Here is a 20,225-nt window from a genome sequence, read left to right on the forward strand (position 1 = left end):
TAGATATATGTATAAATAAATATATACCATGATAAAGGTTTGTGGTTCCCTTGGGGCACATAGTATTTTACTAAAATATGGATTTAAAAGTCCACTGAATCTTTTCCATACCATGCTGAAAGAACCCCTAAAACATGTTTCTCACACGGACCCTGCATTTGAGTTATGATTCAGTTTCCTCTTTAAAGGCTGTGGGCAGGACACTGTAAAGCCGCAAGCTGACGTGTGTTTCATGTGGCTGGGGGCCTATGCATTGCTGAGTCAAGACAGGAAGACTTGTGCAACTCAAATGAGACGCTGCCATTTCGGCTGCCCTCTCTGTGTCTGTCACATCTGCCCACTGGTTTGAAACTGGTAGCTGTGGGTTGAATTAATGTCTAATCAGTGAGTTAAAATTGGGAGCATAGGTGGGTTCTCCTAAATGTCACTGTCACACAGCACTTTGTTTGCTGAGTAAATGCGTAAGAAGTTGACTGTTCACTGAGTTATATTGCTGGTTGTCTGTTAAATGAAATTGCACTCTTGCCAAACTGCAAATTTCAACACACAGGCAGCACTCATCCAGAAACTTTGTCAGCAGACAGTGAGTGTAAAATATTGTAGAAATGTTTTGGTTTATCAGATGATATACTGACTGAATTCTGTGATGAACGGTTTCACTGAGTCATATGGTTAGCCTAAATTAAGTGCAATATAAATCTAAAAAGCATCTGCAGCGGAGAGCCTTTGAAGATCTCTATATGTAGATTCAGCTACAATACTGTGAAAAGGCAGATCACTTACAGATATAATAATAAAGAAATAAAGAAAAAAGGGCTGTTGTGTGACTTAGGTTGAATTCTACTCCAGCTATTTTTTGTTGTAGATTATATGGTATTTAATAGGCTTAGTTTGTGATCATTCCCTCTGGTTGGATTGTGTTTTCAGAGGCTGGAAAGAATAAAACTTTTTGTTTGCAGTACAGTGATAAAGTGGATAATGAAGCAGAAGTTATGCTCTGACTGACAAATGTTTCACCCCTGCAAAGGTATTTTTAGTGTATTATTCACATGGCTTTGTATGTGCACGAGACAATAACAACCTGTGATATTGCATTTAAACACTGCCATTTGTAAGCGGTGTGTTTCTTACAATGCATCGAACTTATTTTAAATGCAATAAACTTCACCCTTACAGACAAGCATGATGTAATGTGCTTCATTTAGCAACTTTTATTATGCAAAGAATTTCATCATCAGTGTGCAACCATTTACTAGGAAATCGCTGCTGGCATTGGTCGATCGCCGCCGTCAATCAAATAAGTGTGTGCGTCATTTCCGTTGTCAGGTGGTGCTGTCGCTGTGGAAAGATGCGATCAGCGAAGAGCGGAGGCTTTTCCTTAATTGCTCATTGCAGTAACAGAGGCTAAACAACCCGAAACCAAACCTCTGTGGTCTCTCCCGTTTAAGTGAGAAGTTCCGCACATCCACCATAGCGTTTACCTATAGAAATGTCGATGTTTTAAGGAGACAACGCAGACTTTACCCGGCGGTTTTGGCTCGAGGTAAGCGAGGTGGTGACTACGTTGCTATCTAGCTCTCTGGCACAGCTAGCCAGCTGTAATGTTACCTACTTTGTTTAAATGGCCTCCCGGCTGCCTTTTAGCCTCCAGCTCGGCGTTAGCTAACGTCGCTCGCCAACAAGCACATTTAAACTTCTCTGTTACGTGGGAGTAAACGCTAAAGCAGTCGTAATCGTGCTAACAGCTGCTCTGTGTAGTTTGCACCGAAAGCCCAACTCCTTGTTGTGTTGTGTGCCCCTTTGTGTGGCCGGTGAGCCTGAAGCTGTAGTAGCGTATTTAGCCGAGGAATTTGGTCCGCTTTGCTGTCGTATTAGGTTTGTACTTGTATTAAAGCTTTGCTTTGTTGTTCCCCTACGTTAATGTACAAAGTAAATAATGGGTGCAATCATAGTTATTTGATTAGTCACACCGGTCACACGTTTACACACGCCGTGCAGTTCAGTTTAGTCCGTGTTTTAAAAATGTCTTAATGACCAAAAAGTCCTCGACGGGCGCAAAATACATTAGCGTGTGGCTGCTCAAGTTATGAGCTGTCTGTGGAGTGGTTTTGCCCAAGTTGTAAGGCATAACGTCAGCGTTTTACTCTACGACTCGTCTCGTTTACACTGCTCGCTGCCAGAACTGAGCGGTGTCCAGACCTTGTGGTCGCAAAATGGCACCAATCAATGTGTGACAGTCTGTGTGCATTTGTAATTATTTTCGGCAAGTAATTTATAGTGTGACCTTGTGTCCGCAGCCTTGTTGTGTGGTCAAGGGCGTTGTTATTGCAATATTGCAGTCGGTGACTGCAGTTGTAGGTAGGACTTTGTATGAGCTGACACAAGTGACATTTCACTCAAGCAGGAGGATTAGTACCTGCATGACCTTCAGGTTGCTTTACCTTTTTCCTGACTTTAGTGTTTGATCTATTTGTGGATTCATTGATTTGGATCATACCATCTGGATGGCTTAATTTTGTAATCCACTCTATGTTTACTACCTGCTCAAGTGGCATTTTGCTTTCTTTGTCCATCTTGATCGTACCTTGATTTTTGCAGTAAAGCTTTTCTTGCAGAGCCAGACAAGTGGCATGGAGTCTGGGTGGGTGGATCTTGAGACACCTACGTGGTTGTTTTGTTCTGATTCTATTTAAGGAGCCCACATTTCTCGTGGGCACTGGCAGCGTGTCTCTCCTCCTTTTGTGTGATATGATTCAGAGGCTGTATCTGTTCTTGTCCTCCCTCTGGTACAGTCAGAGGCAGAGGCAGTCTTGCTTGCCAGATCACTGGCCATGCAGAAAGGCACAGTAGTGTCAGAAAAGGATAGCTGTGTGCTGTCATCACGCTGATGTCATTTAGGTCAGTGTGCATTAGTTGGTTACATTGACCTTTGCTTTTTAGATGTGTCTGAGGCTGGCTCCAGAGCACTGCAGTTGTGTTTTTAGTAGGTAGATAAATAGCCTCGGATCCATTAGCTGTGTGTTGTGTAGCAGTTTCTAGCACTGAGTTAGTTTAGTGTTTGAAGTCCAAGGTGCATGGATTGCCACTTTTTCTGTGATTATGTGGCTGAAAGGAAAGTCGCGTGAGTACCTGTAAGTTTTACTTGTTTAATGTTTTCTAGCAGGATTTCTAGCACTCGGCTAACAATTTAAAGTGTTTGTATCTGGCAGCGCTGGAAGTTGTGTGTACGTTGTCCAATTCTGCCCACTACTTTGGTCGCTGGATGAAAAAATAAGTTAATTAATTTCCTGCCCAGGAGTCTCATGAATTGCAGTAGCTGATTATCCATTGCTTTGCGTTCTCTAGAGTAAGATGCTCTCTTACTATTGGCAGCGTGACTTGGTGTCACTCCGGCTTGTGCCATAAATGCTGTCAGAAAACCTCAGCTCATCAGACTCAGTGGGTGATGACTAGTGGAGATGGAGACAGATGGGCGAGAGACATGATGATGACACTGTCTGCTGTCTGGGATCACAAAAAGCCTCATGGAAGTGAGAATTCATACCAGCCCATACTGACTGCCAACTGTCCTGCCTCCTCTCTGCCCAAAAACGCCAACTGGCGAGTGGCGCACGATTAGTTTTAAAACAGGAAGATGGCCTAATTCATTAAAAAAAAAATCGTTTTGAGTTTGTTCCACATGCAAGACTCATTATATATTCTGAAGTTTTTGTGTTTGTCAGCTTCTGCCCTCAATGTCTAGTTAGCAGTTTATGAAGTGCTTTAGATTGTATTAGTCTGAATCAATCCCCCTGTGCAGTTGGCTAAAATATGCACGCCGCGGTTATCAGTGACATTTTTACTTCAGATATTTTCAGATACTTTCCTTTGCAGTGCTTGTGGAGATTTCTTCTGCGAGTTGTTTTTCAGTCTGTATGATGCATATGTCAGAGGCTTGGGGCACTCTCCTATCGGTGTCATCACCTGGACATTTAAGCATTTCTGTCCAGTGGAAACTCGGGACGACAGCAGGGTGAATCATTCCTCTCGGTTCATAGCACTACTTCCCTGTTACGGGAAACAGATGGGGTTTCATCACGTAGGAACTCGGTATCAGTAAACAAAGCATACCTCTTGCTCTCTGAATTCTGGGAGGTAGATCAGATCTGCCGTGGCGGTTAAAGTAGTTTGTGTAATGATGATGTGTCACACTCTGTCACTGGTTCTTCTGGCATGTGAATCCAGTTCCTTATCATAGTGTCAGGGCTTGCTTTTTTTTTTTGTTTGTTTGTTTCAGCCATGTTGGAACATGTATGTCCTTTTTAGAGGAAGGTCTGCCTAGATAAGCTGGCTGTACAGATTTTGAGATACGACATGCAGATTAAGAACGGAAGGATTTTCTAAACCCGTGTCCACTGCAGCAGGCAGCGCTAAAGATTAGAGAAATAAATGAAAATGCATCTGTTTAAAGAATCTTGTGCTTGTGCCATGCATTTACATTAAAGTGTTACACCTAATACATCTAATAAATTTAAATTGCAGATTGTGGCACATGGAGGTCGTCTGTCGGGGAGATTGAATTTGAGGTGTTACCCTTGACACCAGCAGCCATTATGCTCAATGGAGCCGTAATGGCCTCACATTCACACTGAAGTGTCAGTAAATGTGAGGGAGGGATATTTAAAATAGGCTGGGTGGAGCTGCCCTGAATTTTACCTCCTTTCACCTCTCTAATCACTTTGCTCCTGACCAGCCTGTAAGGCAGCTGCCAAAGTTCTCAACGTAGTCTTTATATAACAATATATGTTACTATTTATAGAACAATGGTATGTAAATTAGTGATGTTATTTTTTGTCATCCATTGACAGTTTGTATCTTCACAGTCACATACATGCACTTTCCCTTTAACTTGACTATCTTTATCCCCTGTACTAATCAGATTTATTCTCCCGTAGTGCTCCATTATGTCCAAACGGCGCTCGTCGGAGAGGGGGGCTGGGGAGACATCAGGCAGGGCCAGCAAGTTGCAATGTCCTGGGATATCCGGCAGTAATGCCAAGAGAGCTGGGCCTTTCATCCTCGGTAAGGAAGCTACTGGCGTTTGCTCAGCCCTTGAAAGTATGGAAATATTAGCCTGTCAAACATATCTGTGTTGACAAAAGTGCATCTAGTGTCGACTGCGAGTACAGGTAACCTGTGTGTGAGTGAAATGAGGGGAAAGGTATTTGTTTGTATGAGTTGTGGGATGTTGCTGTGTGTGTATACACGCCTGAGACAAGAATGTGAAAAATTTTGCTGATCCCCATGACATTGGCTAGAAAGGTCTGTGTCGGAGCAAGGTTATTTCCTCCCACTGGAAGATGTATTTCTCTCCCATCAACTGAAACATATATGTTTTGTGCTACACAACTCCTCCACTATTTGCAATACACAGTGCCAAAGAAAACATTACACTTGGAGTGTTAATGAGTACATGCACATGGAGCCTTTAATGAGTTGCAGTGAGAGCACACACTCCAGCATATAGCCTGCCTTTTGGTCATGCAGCTGTTCTTTTTCTTATCCTTGCAGGGCCTCGCCTGGGCAACTCACCAGTGCCGAGCATAGTGCAGTGTCTGGCCAGAAAAGACGGCACCGATGACTTCTATCAGCTCAAAGTAAGTCCGTCTGGATTTTGGTGTTTTGCTTTTACATAAAATGAGTTAAACACACGGTTCAAAAAAATTGAATAGCGTTCAAAACAAAGCTATTATATACCCAGTAGACTTCTGAACCTTTGACCTTCCTTTGTTGGTGTTCATTTTATTGCCGCCTGTTTCAGTCTGGCACACCACCAAAACATCAGCCAGGCAGTCTGTTTACTGGGGCTATCCAACGTCTGTTAAACAAGGGCTATAGAAGGGGAGAAAGGAAGAGAGGAAGGTAGCACCCCACCTGGAATCTCAACTTTTAACCCCCACGACCATGTAGGGACTCAGTGCGCAACCCTCCCCAAGATCTGTGACTACAGTGGATCAGTGTCTCCTGTACAGCTTGTTTTTAACTTCACACTTTCATCCGAGACCGTGTGGGAGAGCTGCAGTTGTGCTTAGGTTGGCTCACTCCTGACTATAACATCTATTTCAGTTCTGCGCAGATGCAACTTAATGTCATGTTTTTAGTCATTAAAATGTTTTCAGGACTGAGGATTGGCTTCATACTAAATAGTTAAAGATTGCTTCTTTGCTGTCTGATCAGAGTTTTAGTTTTGTAACCGGTCTGTTTTTCCTCTCTCCTCATGTGATTATGGTAGATCCTGACGCTGGAAGAACGAGTGAACTCTGCTGGGGAGACTCAGGAAGAGAGGCAGGGAAAAATGCTGCTGCACACAGAATACTCCCTCCTCTCTCTGCTGCATAACCAGGATGGGGTGGTCCACCACCACGGCCTCTTCCAGGTAGTTTGAGACCTGCACACATTTGGCAATTAAGTGACAAATCTTTTGCCGGGTATGTAATGAATTGTTAGACAACTAACCAATGCCATGGGCACAGAAAGTGTCTCATAGTGATTCATTCAGAACTGTGTGGGCAAGCATCCTGTATAATTAGTCTTTAAAAAATAAATACAGCCGCATCGCTATGGAGAAATTTCTGTCACTTACAGTTCAGTTCAGAATATGTTTTAACCATGCAAGTACAAGTAACAGCATGCTCTTATCAGCTCAGTAATAGTGCGGTAAGCTTGTCATTAGTCCAGCAAGCTGCTTGTACTTTCATTATCAAGGTTGTTTCAATAGAGCGGTGGGAGTACCATTAAAAGCTATATTTATCTGCCGTCGTTTTCTGTTCATAGCCCCATCCATTCACAATGAATCCCCCTCCCTCACCTGTCTTCCCGTCTGCCTCCTTTAACTTTGTTATTGTTCCATCTGCCTTCTCTCTCTCTCTCTCTCTCTCCCTCCCTCTCTCTCTCTCTGTCTCACTGTTTTCCTTCTTTGTCTCTCTTTCACATCCTGTCTGTTCCACTTTGCCAGTGTTCTCAGAATAGCAGCATTGAACCATGCACTCTGATTCATTTAGGCCTGCAATATTGATTGGAACCAGTTAATAATGTACTCTTTCAGAGCTGCTGACTGCTTCTAAAAAAAAAAAAAACTGACAACCTGATACAGAAATCGATAATCCCGAAGTGGTGACTCTGCTTAGGTTGGAGTTGGAAGAAGAGGAATGACCTTTGTTATTTGTCCTCCAGCCCCAAGTGTGGCAGTGTAGATGTCTTTCTTTTTCATATCAGCTACACACTGGCTGTTGACTGACTGTACCCTCCTTAAATCTGTCTTTCTAAGCTGAATGAATCACCTTGATCAGCCGATATAGTACAGGAATCCCTCCTGTTTGATGCATTTGTGGATGCCTCAACTTATATTGATTGAATGCTTGTGGAAAGTGCCTCTGAAATACATCAACAACTCTGGTCACTTACCAAGTAAGTACCTTCCCAAAGGTCGTTTCTCACACTTCTCTTTGTTATTGTTGTCCAGGATCGAGCCTATGAAATAGTGGAGGATAAGGAGGCCAACAAAGTGCGCAAGATGAAGAAGCGAATCTGCCTCGTGCTGGATTGCCTGTGCGCTCACGACTTTAGCGACAAGACGGCAGATCTAATAAATCTCCAGCATTACGTCATAAAGGAGAAGCGATTGAGTGAGCGCGAGGCAATCGTCATCTTCTACGACGTGGTTCGTGTGGTGGAGGCTCTTCATAAGGTGAGTCGAGGGTGGAATTTGATGGACTTGCACAATAAAAGCTGCACTTCTTTTAAAAAGGTCTTTTTTTCCATTTTAGCACCCTGCAGTGTACATGAAAGAAAACATTAGTGCACATTTTTTTGTTTTAATTAATGGAAAAATCTATGGTACAACATTGTTGTTGTCAGTGGAAGGAGAAATGGCTTTATTATTGTTTGCACAACCATTCTGATTACTCACTTCCCATGCTCGAGTGCCACTCCCAGAAACAAACTAATTGTAATGATACCAGTGATTCACTAAGCACAGTGTGACTAAACTTTTCTTCCTTTTCGTTTTTCTTCTGTTTTTTTTTTTTTCTTCGACTCTCTTTCCTGGCTGCAGAAAAACATTGTGCACAGAGACCTCAAGCTGGGAAACATGGTGCTGAACAAACGGTAAGACGATGCTCAATCATTCATTCAGCTTTGTCAATCAGCTAGCTGGCCAATAACCTCCCCCCCATTATACCCGGTCAGTCATTTTAGCCTGCCAGTAAGTCACTCTGCCTCGGCTCATGTGTGTCAGAGGATTCAGCCAGCCCCAGCAGCCTGTATCCTGTGTACATTTGGCTGTAAACCCAAGCAGAGGTCACATTCTTGGGCTAAGAGTGAGATCAGTCTCAGGAACCTAAAGCCCCACTCTGTTGTGCCTGACTCTGGGTATGTGTCTGTGTGTTGAGTAAAGCCTGATGATTCATTCCCAGTGGTTGGGTTTTTGAAAATAGAGGGCAAACCGGACTCTGGTATGCCACGCTTAATTTTAAACCATTGAGATTTTTTTGACCAAAAATAAATTGGTTTGGATGCAAGAAGTTGCTTACCAGTTGCAACCAAAAAACAGCTCTTTTTTCCTAGACCTGAAGTGCAAACAGTGATGACATCAGAAGACATGTCGCCTTCTGCAGTTTGGAAGGAAAGGGTGTGTAGTGCCCTCTGTGATGAAGGATTCTTGATTACAAAGGTTCTGGTGGAAATGTTAGGCTGGTTTGCTAGTCTGCACTAAGGTTCCAAGAATCCTGAGCAGAACCAGCTGAGGAACCGGAGATAATTTGGTGGAAAAGCTGCAAGAGTGCTGTAGTTCAGACGGGCTGCACAGAATGGAAAACTACTCCACTGTAAACCCTGTGCGACTGCTTTATGTATGGCGTGCGCGAAAGTGACGGTGCATGTATGCAGGGGATGAAAACCACTCTTTCTCACTGTTCCGATGCTGCTGTTTGTGACTGCTTGTAAGTTAAGAAAACTGAAGAAATTTTGCAATAAGCAAGGCTGACTGTGGAGAGAAGTGCACAGACTTGAAGAATCAGATGATCATCCCACAAAGCCAGTCATTTTATTTAGAAGGTCTGAATGACTAAAGCTGACACATACACTCTCTGTTCCTACGCTCGCTTGCACACACCTTCACACCCAAACATTGAGCATGCTTTTATCGCGCACAAGTGAGCACAGTCCTACAGTTGTCTCATAGACAGTCAGTAACTTCTTGAACATAACGTGAAATGATCAACATGTATGCACATTGAGATGTTGCCGCCTTGGCTTATCTTTTTTACCACATTTTACAGTGTATGCATCAGCACCTATAACATCACCAGCAGTGGCACAAGCAGCAGCAGCAGCAGTAGTACTAGTAGTAGTAGTAGTGGTGGTGGTGGTGGTGGTGATGAAACAGGAGTGTTTTGACCAGGGGAGGAGGGTGGCTGGGAGAGGAGCAGACGAGCGGAACACTCCGTCCCAGCTGGAGACAAAGGAGAGGCCTGCCAAAGGCCCCATAGCTCAGAGCTGACTCACACTGTAATGCACGTCACACGCACACATACACATGCACACACAGTCATCATTTATTTACCCTATACTCTGCTTTTTCCTCTCTCTTTTACACTGCAATCTCATTCCGGCCTCTGTTGTTTTTTTTCTGATTTACTGCCTTTGTCATGTCATCTTTTCTTTTCACCTTCTCCTTTATGCATCACACTTGTTTCCTCATCACCCCACAGTGGACGAGTATGAATGTACCGGTAGTGTGGGATAGACATGGTTAACTTAGAGGCAAACCGATTCCAAAAATTCCCTCTCTGCCCATGCTGCTTGTCGTCATCCTGGGAAATGCACCAATGCCATCAAACAGCACAGCAGTTTATGCAAGAATGATATGATTTCCTCTTGCAGTGCCGGCTGCTATGACAGCAGGATGTCATAAATCAGTCTGCAGGGTCACTCACAATGTATGTCGGAGCTGTATTGACTTCCTAAATTGTGTTTCTACGGACGCATAGCCATATATGGACATACCCTATATCAACGTGTTTCACTTTTTTTAAATGCAACGGAAATAAGGAATGGTTTTCACTGCAATCATCCATGATTTGTATTTTGAACAAAGTGCTATTACACAGTCAGTACCCACAATACAACAATACATACCGTTGCATAAAAAGCATTTCAACATCTGCTAGCCTAAAGCCTTCAAATCATTGGTTCGGAAACGTTCTGGGAAATGAAATTTGCTGGCCTCTGTAGAAGTTGCCCTGTGTGTAACCTTCTTTCTCGTCAGCTGGTGTATTTTCATCAGAATGTTGCGGCGAGGAAGAAAGATGTCACGGGGGGATGTTTAGGTTTCTGGTTTCCTGACTTACCCGGGGTCACATGACCAGGAAGCAAAGACGGTGTGGTTTCTCTCTTCAATCCTCAGGGACCCTTGCCTCACGAGGCCAACATGCAATTTCATTTACCCAGTCTCCGGTACAAGAATAGAAGCCTGGGTCGTGATGCACGCAGACAAAAGGACAGACTCCTCCATAAAGGAAGCTTTTATGTCGAGGGTCCTTGAAGCGTCACACTCTGTTCCTTTGGCCCATCCTTGTGCAGATCACAAGGCCACTGTATGGTGATAGAGACTTGGATCACAAAAGCTGTTGAAGGGCTCGGATCTCATAAGAAGCTGGAAATTATGTGGCGTGACTGTTCTGTGGAGAGGATTGAGATTGGAGCGTTTTGTTGAAAATTGACTGTTTAACAGGAATTGGCTCCAAATGCTGTAATAGGAGCAGTGAATATGTGTGATGGAGCAGGGTGTGAAAGTGAGAGAGAATAGGGGAAGCTGTTGACCTCAGGCTTTTTAGAAAGCGGATGTGGGTGAAGAGCATGATCCAGAGAGGACTCAGGCTGTAGACGACCGCGTTAGTGCGCGCTTCTGTGCTTTTTTTTTTTTTTTTTTGAGTGTGTTTCTGTGTGTGCATGTTCAGCATGGGAGTGATCGTGTGGGTGCACTTGAAGTTGCGTGTTTGTGTACATATTTAAAATCTTCTTGAGCTTTATATATTCGTTTGCCAACCCATCACCATGCAGACTGAGTCATCGAGACAATTATCCTAAGCCACAGGTTGACTCATATGTTTGTCAAAGTGCGGCTTTTTCATTTTCTCTTTCTCTGCTGAAAGAACACAGTCCATAGTTGCTCAGCTTTCGTACAGTTAGGTTTCACACTGTCATAAGCAAACAAAATTTGTCTTGATGACTTAGAGAAAAACCTTCTAGTGTACACAGTAATAAAAATTAATCAGATACCACTTGTTAAAGCAGTGTGTCTTCTCAGACTTTGAAGCGTCAGTGTGTCTGGAGTGGTCTGGTTCTTAAAAACTCTGTAGATAGGTGGTCACCTAGTAACACTTGGATGCTGGTAAGATGCAAGGCTTCGGAGCTTTTATTGACAAAGCACAAAAACAAGCACATGTAAGATGATTATACCATTCAAGAGAAAGTTTCACATTCAAGAGAAATGAATCCTTAATGTTGGATGCACAAACGTTTAAGGCCCTCGTGTCAATCATCTGTCAATTAAATGAAAGGACATTTGGAAGATGTCAGGCTACATTAGAAGTCTATGTTGCGAAACCATTGTCATCTTAAAGTCAGTTTTATACCTCTAGTTAGACCTGGGTAGTAAAACAACAGTGATATGCACTGGCAATAGATGCTTTATCAGTAGCAATAAGAAGATTGGTTCATATAATGTCTGATAGTTTAACTTAAATGGATTCGTTCAAGTCACCATAAGCTTCCTGGTTCGTAAACATCCCATCGTATGTTGATAATGGAGCCCCTTTAGCCATGGCGTCCATGCGGTTCTCACAAGGCATGCAAGTCCTCAGCCACGACCTTCCAGCCCACAGACCTCCTGTAGTGGAGGCTCAATGGGGATCAATGGTTGTTCTTGCAAGCTGGACTTCACACCCATGACTCTGTGTCCCCCAATGACTCCACCTAAGCACAATAGTCAAAACGGCCTGCTCTAAGGGCTGACAAATTTGATATCAGGGTGTGCACAGAGACTGGCCCAGGGTCCCCATCTGGTGACACATGGTTTATCCCAGCCAGTCTGAACCGTACCCTCAATGCAGTGCAGTGGCTTTGCTCTAACTGCCCTCTGAGCTTCCGGGTTGCTTTCTTAATTTATTGTGTCAAGGTGAGGTCACTCCTTTATCCTTATTTGGTTGAATATGGTTAAAATGCAAAGTCAGGTGGTAAAATTCAAATGAAACCTTTTTTTCTCCTCATCCTTATTAGAATAACAAAAGAATTCAAAAAAGTATCAGTAATTATCGTTATCAGCTGAAACGGAACATTTTATTTTGATGTTTTTTAGCTAAGTTGTCTGGATCTACTTGCAACAGTAGACTATGTTATGTGACAGATGTTCTCCCAAGTTGCTCTTTTCTTACATGAGTCTTTCATCAGTGGCTTTGCTTTTGTCATTCTCCTAAAAAGCTTTGATTGGGGAAGAACCTGGGCCACAGATGTTGGGACAGAATCCCCCATATCAGCCACTGGAGCTGTAACTCTTTCAGAGGAATCGTAGGTGTCCTGGTGGCCTCCCTTAGTTGGTCACTTAGTTGAGAACAATGCACAGGAGGCAGGTCGTAGGCAGGTTTTTGCATTTGCCACAGTCCTCCCATTACTCAAAGAGGATTTCCCTGTATTCTAAGGAGTATTCAGTGACGTGGAAATGATCTTGTATCCATCGCCTGGTTATGCTTTTCAGTAACCTTTTCATGGAGTTGCTTGGAGTGTTCTTATGTCTGCATGGTGTAGCTTTAACTAGGAGCACTAATTCACCAGATGCTGGCGTCTCTGTACTACAATCACTTGAGACACATGAACTGCTCTCAGATGATTTCCATTCCACTAAATGTGTGGCTTGTAGCACCAGTTAGCTGCACCTGTGTTGAATTTGGTGAGTTACTCTAAAGGGGGTGAATATATGTACAATCACTTATTATAAATATTATGTTTTCAATTAGTTGGCATTACTTTGTCGAAATCTTTTTTCACTTTAGATTCTTTGCAAAAAAAAAAAAAAAGCCATTTTAACTTGACCATGATTCAGTGTTTAAAAACAATAGGGGGAAAACTTCCAAGGGGGGTGAATACTTTTTATAGCCACTAATAAATGAAGTTGTGAAAATGAAAACATGTCAGCTGTCACAGAGGAATAGTGCAACAGATCATCTAGAGAATAGAGCACCAAAATGTGTGCATGTCGGGCCTGTGTCCTCCCAAATGTAAGGACTTGTAGTGGTTGTGCGTAATGGTAGGCTTCTATTGGTTGTGCATACTCTTCTGTTCATTTGGCTGTCATGGGATACTGATATTAAACAAAAAAAGGTATGCTAGCAAGTTCTCCCTGTTTCTGTCAGCTCGTGTTTACTTCACGCACTGAGCAGTGAGTGTGCAGTGAGTGTTTCACATTCTACACTTAAATTTGCCACATTGAGCAAGACTTGGAGCGATTTATTTGATTTGAGACTGATTCAGAATCCGATGTATAACCGATATATTAATTTAAGTGTGTTTGTGTGCACTGGCAGGACTCACAGAATCACCATCACCAACTTCTGTCTGGGAAAGCACCTGGTAAGTGAAGACGACCTGCTGAAAGACCAGAGAGGAAGTCCGGCCTACATCAGCCCTGATGTATTAAGTGGTGAGTGACAAACACATGCTGCATGCATTTGCTTTTTGAGGACAACGCATATATTAAAGGTGCCTTTCAGACAGACCAAAAAGTGCTGAAAGGCCTGTTTTTTAAATTTATTTTTTGGGTAAAGCTTGTCACTGACATTTGGTTGGGGGGAGGGGTGATGTATCACCAACTTTTTGTCACTTTCAGACACCAATCCTAACAGTCACACCTGTTTTTTTTGCTTTGGCCACATGTACACAGGCGTGAAAAACTTGCAAAAAACAGCACGGCATTAGATTTCTCACTGCCCCATGTTGGTAGGACTGTAAAGTGTATCCACTGCAAGGGAAACACAACTGTCTAATGTGTTTCCCAAAATGCCAGATCCAAAAGTTCGGTTTAAAATCCCCTTGTTGATCCGGGTACAGACAGGATCTTGGGATTCTGTGAATTGCATTGCATAACGTTTAAGCGTCAGTCTTGTGTTTGATTTTCCGGTTATTAAGCAACAAGAACGAGGTTATGTTGCAATCTCGGACTGGCAAAAAGCAAGAAATGGCTTTTTTTGGGCTTTTGTTTGTGTAATCTCTGTGATGATGCATTTTCTCATCTATGGTACGTGCAGAGGAAGCTGCTTTCCTCTTTGTGAAACGTTGCCTGAAAAAAGCAGAAATCCATTTTTACTGTTCAGCTGTGTAATGCCCATTTGTCAAAGTAAACGTGCACACCTGAGCACCGTACGCCAGGAACACTGATGCTGAGTTCCATCAATTCAATCATTGATTTTCAGGGCAACATTCTTGACAGAGTACAAGCTTGAGAAGAAGAATTTCGTACACAAATCTTTCATGTCCAGCCAGTTGAAGACTGTAGATAAAACCCCTGCGTGTATATCAGCATAACGTGACAGGCACACAATTAAACAGAGCTTCAGTGACTCATGCGCTGATGACTCACTAGAGGGAAACTACTCCCATCTACCCCTTCCCCTCCCATCCCCCGCCTGTGTGTGTGTGTGTGTGTGTGTGTCACAAGCTTTACCATAATTGCCTACTGCTGTTGCTGCCGCCTCCCTGACTGTAACAACACTGCCTATGGTCATGCACAGCTATGATGCTCCACCCTCACAAGCTCCAGTTTATTCATTGTTGATTCATGACTGATTAAATGTCTCAGGGTTGATATAAAAACAGTTCTGCCAGTTTCAAAGCCAGGAGTGTGCTTGAAATTTCTAGGAAATGTAATAGATGCGGAGTCGTGGCTTGTGTTGTTGTTTGCTCGCTTCGTTAATCATTAGACCCGGTGAATTGGCAGGAATCGAATTTGTTGAAGGGTTTGACACTCCAGCGTTGCAGGGCAGATCTGTCATTGCACTAAATGGATGGATTATACTATTTATACATTTGCTAATATCACGCACAGGTCTTCATTTGTTCTTCCTCCCTGTCTCCAGGTCGGCCATACCGTGGTAAACCCAGTGACATGTGGGCTCTTGGTGTAGTCCTTTTCACTATGCTTTATGGCCAGTTCCCCTTTTATGACAGCATACCTCAAGAACTCTTCCGCAAGATTAAGGCTGCCGAGTACTCCATCCCCGAGTGAGTATTTGTACCTGGTGAAAGTTAATTCAAAGCAGTAATATCACACTGTTCTGACTACATAGCAAATTAAAGTTAATGCTCTTTCATTCTTTCATAATTCTATGACACAGAATGGAATTAAGTACAATTAAAAGCAAGTTTCCAACACAGTGAATCATCATGTGTGTTGGCATGCTCTGTCCTGGATTAGAGGCATAATTGTAGCCTACACAGGGTGTACAGACCTTCGCTTAAATCTACTAAAAATATCTGCACACAACTTTAATGCATTTTCTAGCAATTTACCACATTGTTGCACTCGGTCTGAACTTGAGGCAGCGGCATAACCTTTCAAAATTGCCTTTGTAAATTTGATACACTTTTGCTAATGAAAGTGGCGCTTCCTGTCCCCTGTACCTCCGCACAGGGACGGCCGTGTGTCAGAGAACACAGTGTGCCTCATCCGAAAACTGCTGGTGCTGGACCCTCAGCAGAGGCTGACTGCAGGAGAGGTGCTGGAGTCGCTCAGCGCCATCATAGCCTCATGGTAATTGCTCCGCCTGCTGGATGTTTGAAAAACTACACCAGACGTGTTGATTGTCTGGTCTAGGATTGCAGTTTGTCACAGAGGAGCTGAGAAACCCTCACCGAGCTGATTGCACATACACCATTCTCAGTTGTCAAACTAATGACTGTTAATTTGTTAATCATGCTGTTGTGTTTACAGGCAGTCTGTGTCATCGATGAGTGGCCCTCTGCAGGTGGTTCCAGATATTGACGATCAGGTCAATCACCCAGAACATCTACAAGAGGTACGTTTCACAGGTCCTAAGGGTAAATATGTGTTCGTTAAGGATGCTTGATACTTTGCTAGATAATAGTGTGTGCAACCATTAATCTAAAATGAATTAAGCCACCGTTATCCAGTTAAACACAATACACCATCATTTTACATCATGCTTACTTTTTTTAACTATGTTGCCACAAACTTTACAGCACATTGAACAAATGCTTTCTCTTCCTAGGCCAAAGTAATAGAAGAGTCTTCACAGTACGAGTTTGAGAACTACATGCGCCAGCAGCTACTGCTGGCTGAAGAGAAGAACACTATCCATGAAGCCAAGAGCTTTCTAAGCAAGCGCCAGTTTGGGAGCATCCCACCTGTAAGACGTCTGGGCCATGACGCCCAGCCTGTCAGCCCGCTAGATGCTGCCATCCTGGCACAACGTTTCCTCCGGAAGTAGTCCCATTAACACTTATTCCAGCCTCTCTGGCCTCCTCAGATAGTAAAGAAACCTGTGGAGCCCAGAGAGGGCTGAGGAGGATAAGCCCCAAAACTGAACTGGCATACAGAAAGCCCTGCCTGAGTACAGACGGCCCCGTATGTAGGTGGGTTTTAGGCAAACTAGGTGGAGCAGACAAAAGGTGGGCACCAGAAAAACTGCCAACCCAGAACTTCACTCCCCACGTCTGGATCCTCTAGTAGAACATGGAAAGGCCTGGAGGAAGACCAGAACCAAAGGTTCCTTGCCCTCAGGTTGCCCACGGACAGATCTCACTGTGCAACAAACCTGATGGCACAGTCACACATGGCGCTAACACAAGGCTCTGCCTGGAGTGTTGAAGAAACTATTAACCCCGGATTCCTCCTGCTCCTCGTCCTCCCACCCCTCCTCCTTTGAAATGTCCCCTCTGTAACACTTCCCCCATCAATTCTGGGTCTCCTGAGCAATACAGGACCAGATTCATGTAGCAACCCCTTCTCCTCCCAGTGGTTAATGGTATGCCTCAAGTCGGATCACTTGATCACAGATGTCACTTCTGTATACCTCCATTCCGCCCTCCTCCTGTCACTCCTTCCTTTTCCTCTCTACCGTTTTCCTGTATCGAAAATGATCCTGGTCCTGTCTGTAACTCTGACTTCAAATCAATCTACCTCTCTGTCTCTCTTCTCTGTTGGTAAACCATGTTCACTGTTCTGAGACAAGGGATTGTAACAATTTAGTCTTGATGCCACCAGTGACATAAAGCATTAATGTTTTCTGTCAGAGTGATAATGCTTTGAAACCTTTTCAGTGGTTTCGAAAAATCTGAATAAGCTTTTTATCATATTTACCTTAATAAGTAGCATTTTATCCCTATATTTGCATTGAAGAGAGAACTGAATATCAAAGTATGCGCACAAGCATCCTTTGATATTTGCGGAATGCATTGTCTCCTGCTTTTTGCTCATCCCTGTGGAAATCTATTTTTAGCATCTAGGCAGCTAGTGTGAGGTACCTGGAAGTCACAATGCCAAGAACTGAATGGGGAAAAACTGTTGGATCCTCCCTGCCAAGGCATATTGATGGTAACGCTTCCTCGGTGCCACTATAGTGAAGATCAGGCACTGTCATGTTTCTATTGCCAAAAATCTTGTCTTAAATTTACTCTTAGCCAAGGAAACTGGTACCCACAGGCTCATTCAGAATCAAATGGCTTCCAGGTATTCCAGCTTCCCTGTTCCTTCTTTTCAAGACAGACCATGGGGACAAGTGTTGTACTGTACAATTTCATAGAAAAATGAAACTTACAGACTCATGGATTTTAAGTTTAGTTGCTGGGTTTTCTTGCCATTCTTGACGCGTTCGTCCGTTTTATCAAAGTGTTTCTTTCAACCATGGCGAAGCTACTAACCAGTGACTGTTAAGCATCTGTACACTGCGACTTGCCTTTGCGTATTGGTACCTGCTTTAGGCTCTCTAAACTTCTTCCTATTTATATTCAAACTGATTGCATGAACATAGGCTCTGGAATATTTTAAAATGTCTTTACTTGTTCTTTTTTTTTTTTTTTTTCCTTGTAATTTCATGTTGATTTATTTATTCACTTGTGTAGACTATTCTCCCAAACCACTGGGGCTTGTATCACAGACGTTGATTGTAGACAGTCTAAGAAATTTTTCCTCGAACCTGTCTGAGACTCGGCATAACTTTTTTTGCTCGTGAAACAGGCCCCAAATCTCTTTGCTCTCTCTCAGCTTTAAGAAGTGTTGTTAACTCCAACAGTGGTTCAACTTTTACCCATCTAACTTTAATCCTTTTTCAGCCACATTCATGAAACGGTAGCATTTTTTTTTTTTTTCCTCTTTGGATTACTAAAACATTTTCTTGCCATTTTGCCACAAACTCTGTGGCCACCTTAAGCTACACTAATAACGAGACTGACTTTTGCATAGTTCTATTTTTTAAAGAAAACTAAATAATACTCGCACGTTATCTTTGATTTACGGGAAGGGTTTTGTAGTGTATTTTTTCTGTCATTAACCCCCCCCAAGATCCCCACACAAGGCTACACTCTGGTCAGTATGTAAATAATGTACCATCACAACTGCGCCAGTCATGTTGTATGTAGTTCCACCCAGTGAGATACCAACTCTGTTTCAACACATGTCGATTGACGTGTATTTTAGGCCACGTTGGCCATCAGCCACCACACATCTTGATGCTAAAAATAATATGTAAAGAGAGCTGTCGGCTTTCTCCCACCTCAATGTGAATTCCATGGGTATACAGCAGTATTGTAGTAGTTTAGGTTGTTCATCAGAAAAGGGTGTTTTTTTTCCCCTAAACACCGTAGCCATTGCTGAATGCTGACATTAACCGTCTGTGGAAAGTGTCTTAACGCCATCTTCCATGAGACACAACTACAGATTAGTAACTAGAGGTTTAATGTAGACGTTATTATCTGCCTCCTCCCCCGCCCGCCCCAATCAAAAAGTGTTTCACTTACTAGTTAGTGGATTGTACCACATTCGATGTTTGTTTTACGGAGTTGTATTGGTAGACTGCATTGTGGACTGAAAAGCATGGAAATAGTGTGAGGTTAAACTCTGTGTAAAACATGTGACTGTTGCATGATTTTGAACTTGCAAGGTGTGCCAGAACAACTGAAAATTTCATTTTAATTTACCCCTTTGGGTCCTAAAATAGGTAAATCGAAAGTAAGAATTATCTTCCCCACAACTGGATGAATAGTACAACTTTTGTTAGTTTTCAAAGAGTTGAGTTTTTTTTTTTTATTGTTTTATTTTCACCCTGGTTCTAAAGTTGTCAGTAAATAACTGATATATTGCTGACTGTTTCAACTGGAAACTTGGTGTAGGATGTGAAAAGTGGTGTAGTTTAAACCCAATGGGATAATGTGTTGTAAGCTGCTTGGTTGGATATGGGCATCGAAATACAGAAAATTGCGTAATTGTACAGATGAAAAACACGTTTGTATAAAAAACATATTTTTGTACTTCATCAGATCTCTACATGCATGTCAGCAATAAACTTTGATATGGAAACATTACACTTTGTCATGTCTCGAATGCGGGCTGCATGTGGTGCAGTTGATAGCACTGTTGCTTCGCAGCAAGAAGGTTGCCGGTTCGCATCCCGGTGGGGGCACCGGAATCTTTCTGCGTGTAGTTTGCATGTTCTCCCCGTGCAGCGTTGGTTCTCTCCGGGTTCTCCGGCTTCCTCCCACACAGTCCAAAAAAAATGTTGAGGTTAATTGGTGATTGTAAATTGTCTGTATGTGTGAATGTGAGTGTGCTTGGTTGTCTGTCTCTAAGTGTAGCCCTGTGATAGACTGGTGACCTGTCCAGAGTGTCCCCTGCCTTCACCCTGAGTCAGCTGGGATAGACTCCAGCCCCCGCGACCCTAATGAGGATTAAGCAGTGTATAGATAATGGATACTTCCCCCACTAGGTGGAGCAATTTCTTTAGAAATGCACCTCAATGCCACAGGAAGAGCAGTATATATTTAATGTGGATTCTTACAAGACATAATACTGAATATTCTTTTACATATTTCTCTACCAGATGTGGACGATACAGCATACAGAAAATAAGAACATGTCTGTCTCGTCCATCTGTGCCAGCCATCTGTGTGTGCGTTTACAT

The 20,225-nt window shown here is 43.0% G+C and overlaps 1 protein-coding gene across 2 annotated transcripts; it reads left to right on the forward strand.

Annotated features, from left to right (window-relative positions):
• Nucleotides 1-1,346: 1,346 nt before the first annotated feature.
• Nucleotides 1,347-19,629, forward strand: stk40 (serine/threonine kinase 40). Of its 2 annotated transcripts, none has more exons than XM_008291292.1 (11): nucleotides 1,347-1,543; nucleotides 4,935-5,061; nucleotides 5,551-5,636; nucleotides 6,272-6,415; nucleotides 7,502-7,726; nucleotides 8,093-8,145; nucleotides 13,620-13,735; nucleotides 15,168-15,312; nucleotides 15,722-15,841; nucleotides 16,022-16,106; nucleotides 16,320-19,629. In XM_008291292.1, the coding sequence occupies exons 2-11, from the start codon at nucleotides 4,944-4,946 to the stop codon at nucleotides 16,536-16,538; spliced, it is 1,311 nt and encodes a 436-aa protein (XP_008289514.1). In that variant the 5' UTR covers nucleotides 1,347-1,543; nucleotides 4,935-4,943; the 3' UTR covers nucleotides 16,539-19,629. The 2 variants fall into 2 exon arrangements, with proteins under 2 accessions (XP_008289514.1, XP_008289515.1); XM_008291293.1 differs by lacking the exon at nucleotides 1,347-1,543 and adding an exon at nucleotides 2,788-3,131.
• Nucleotides 19,630-20,225: the final 596 nt, after the last annotated feature.

Source organism: Stegastes partitus, unplaced genomic scaffold (assembly GCF_000690725.1).
Source record: "Stegastes partitus isolate 25-593 unplaced genomic scaffold, Stegastes_partitus-1.0.2 Scaffold730, whole genome shotgun sequence".
Classification (NCBI taxonomy): Eukaryota; Metazoa; Chordata; class Actinopteri; family Pomacentridae; genus Stegastes; species Stegastes partitus.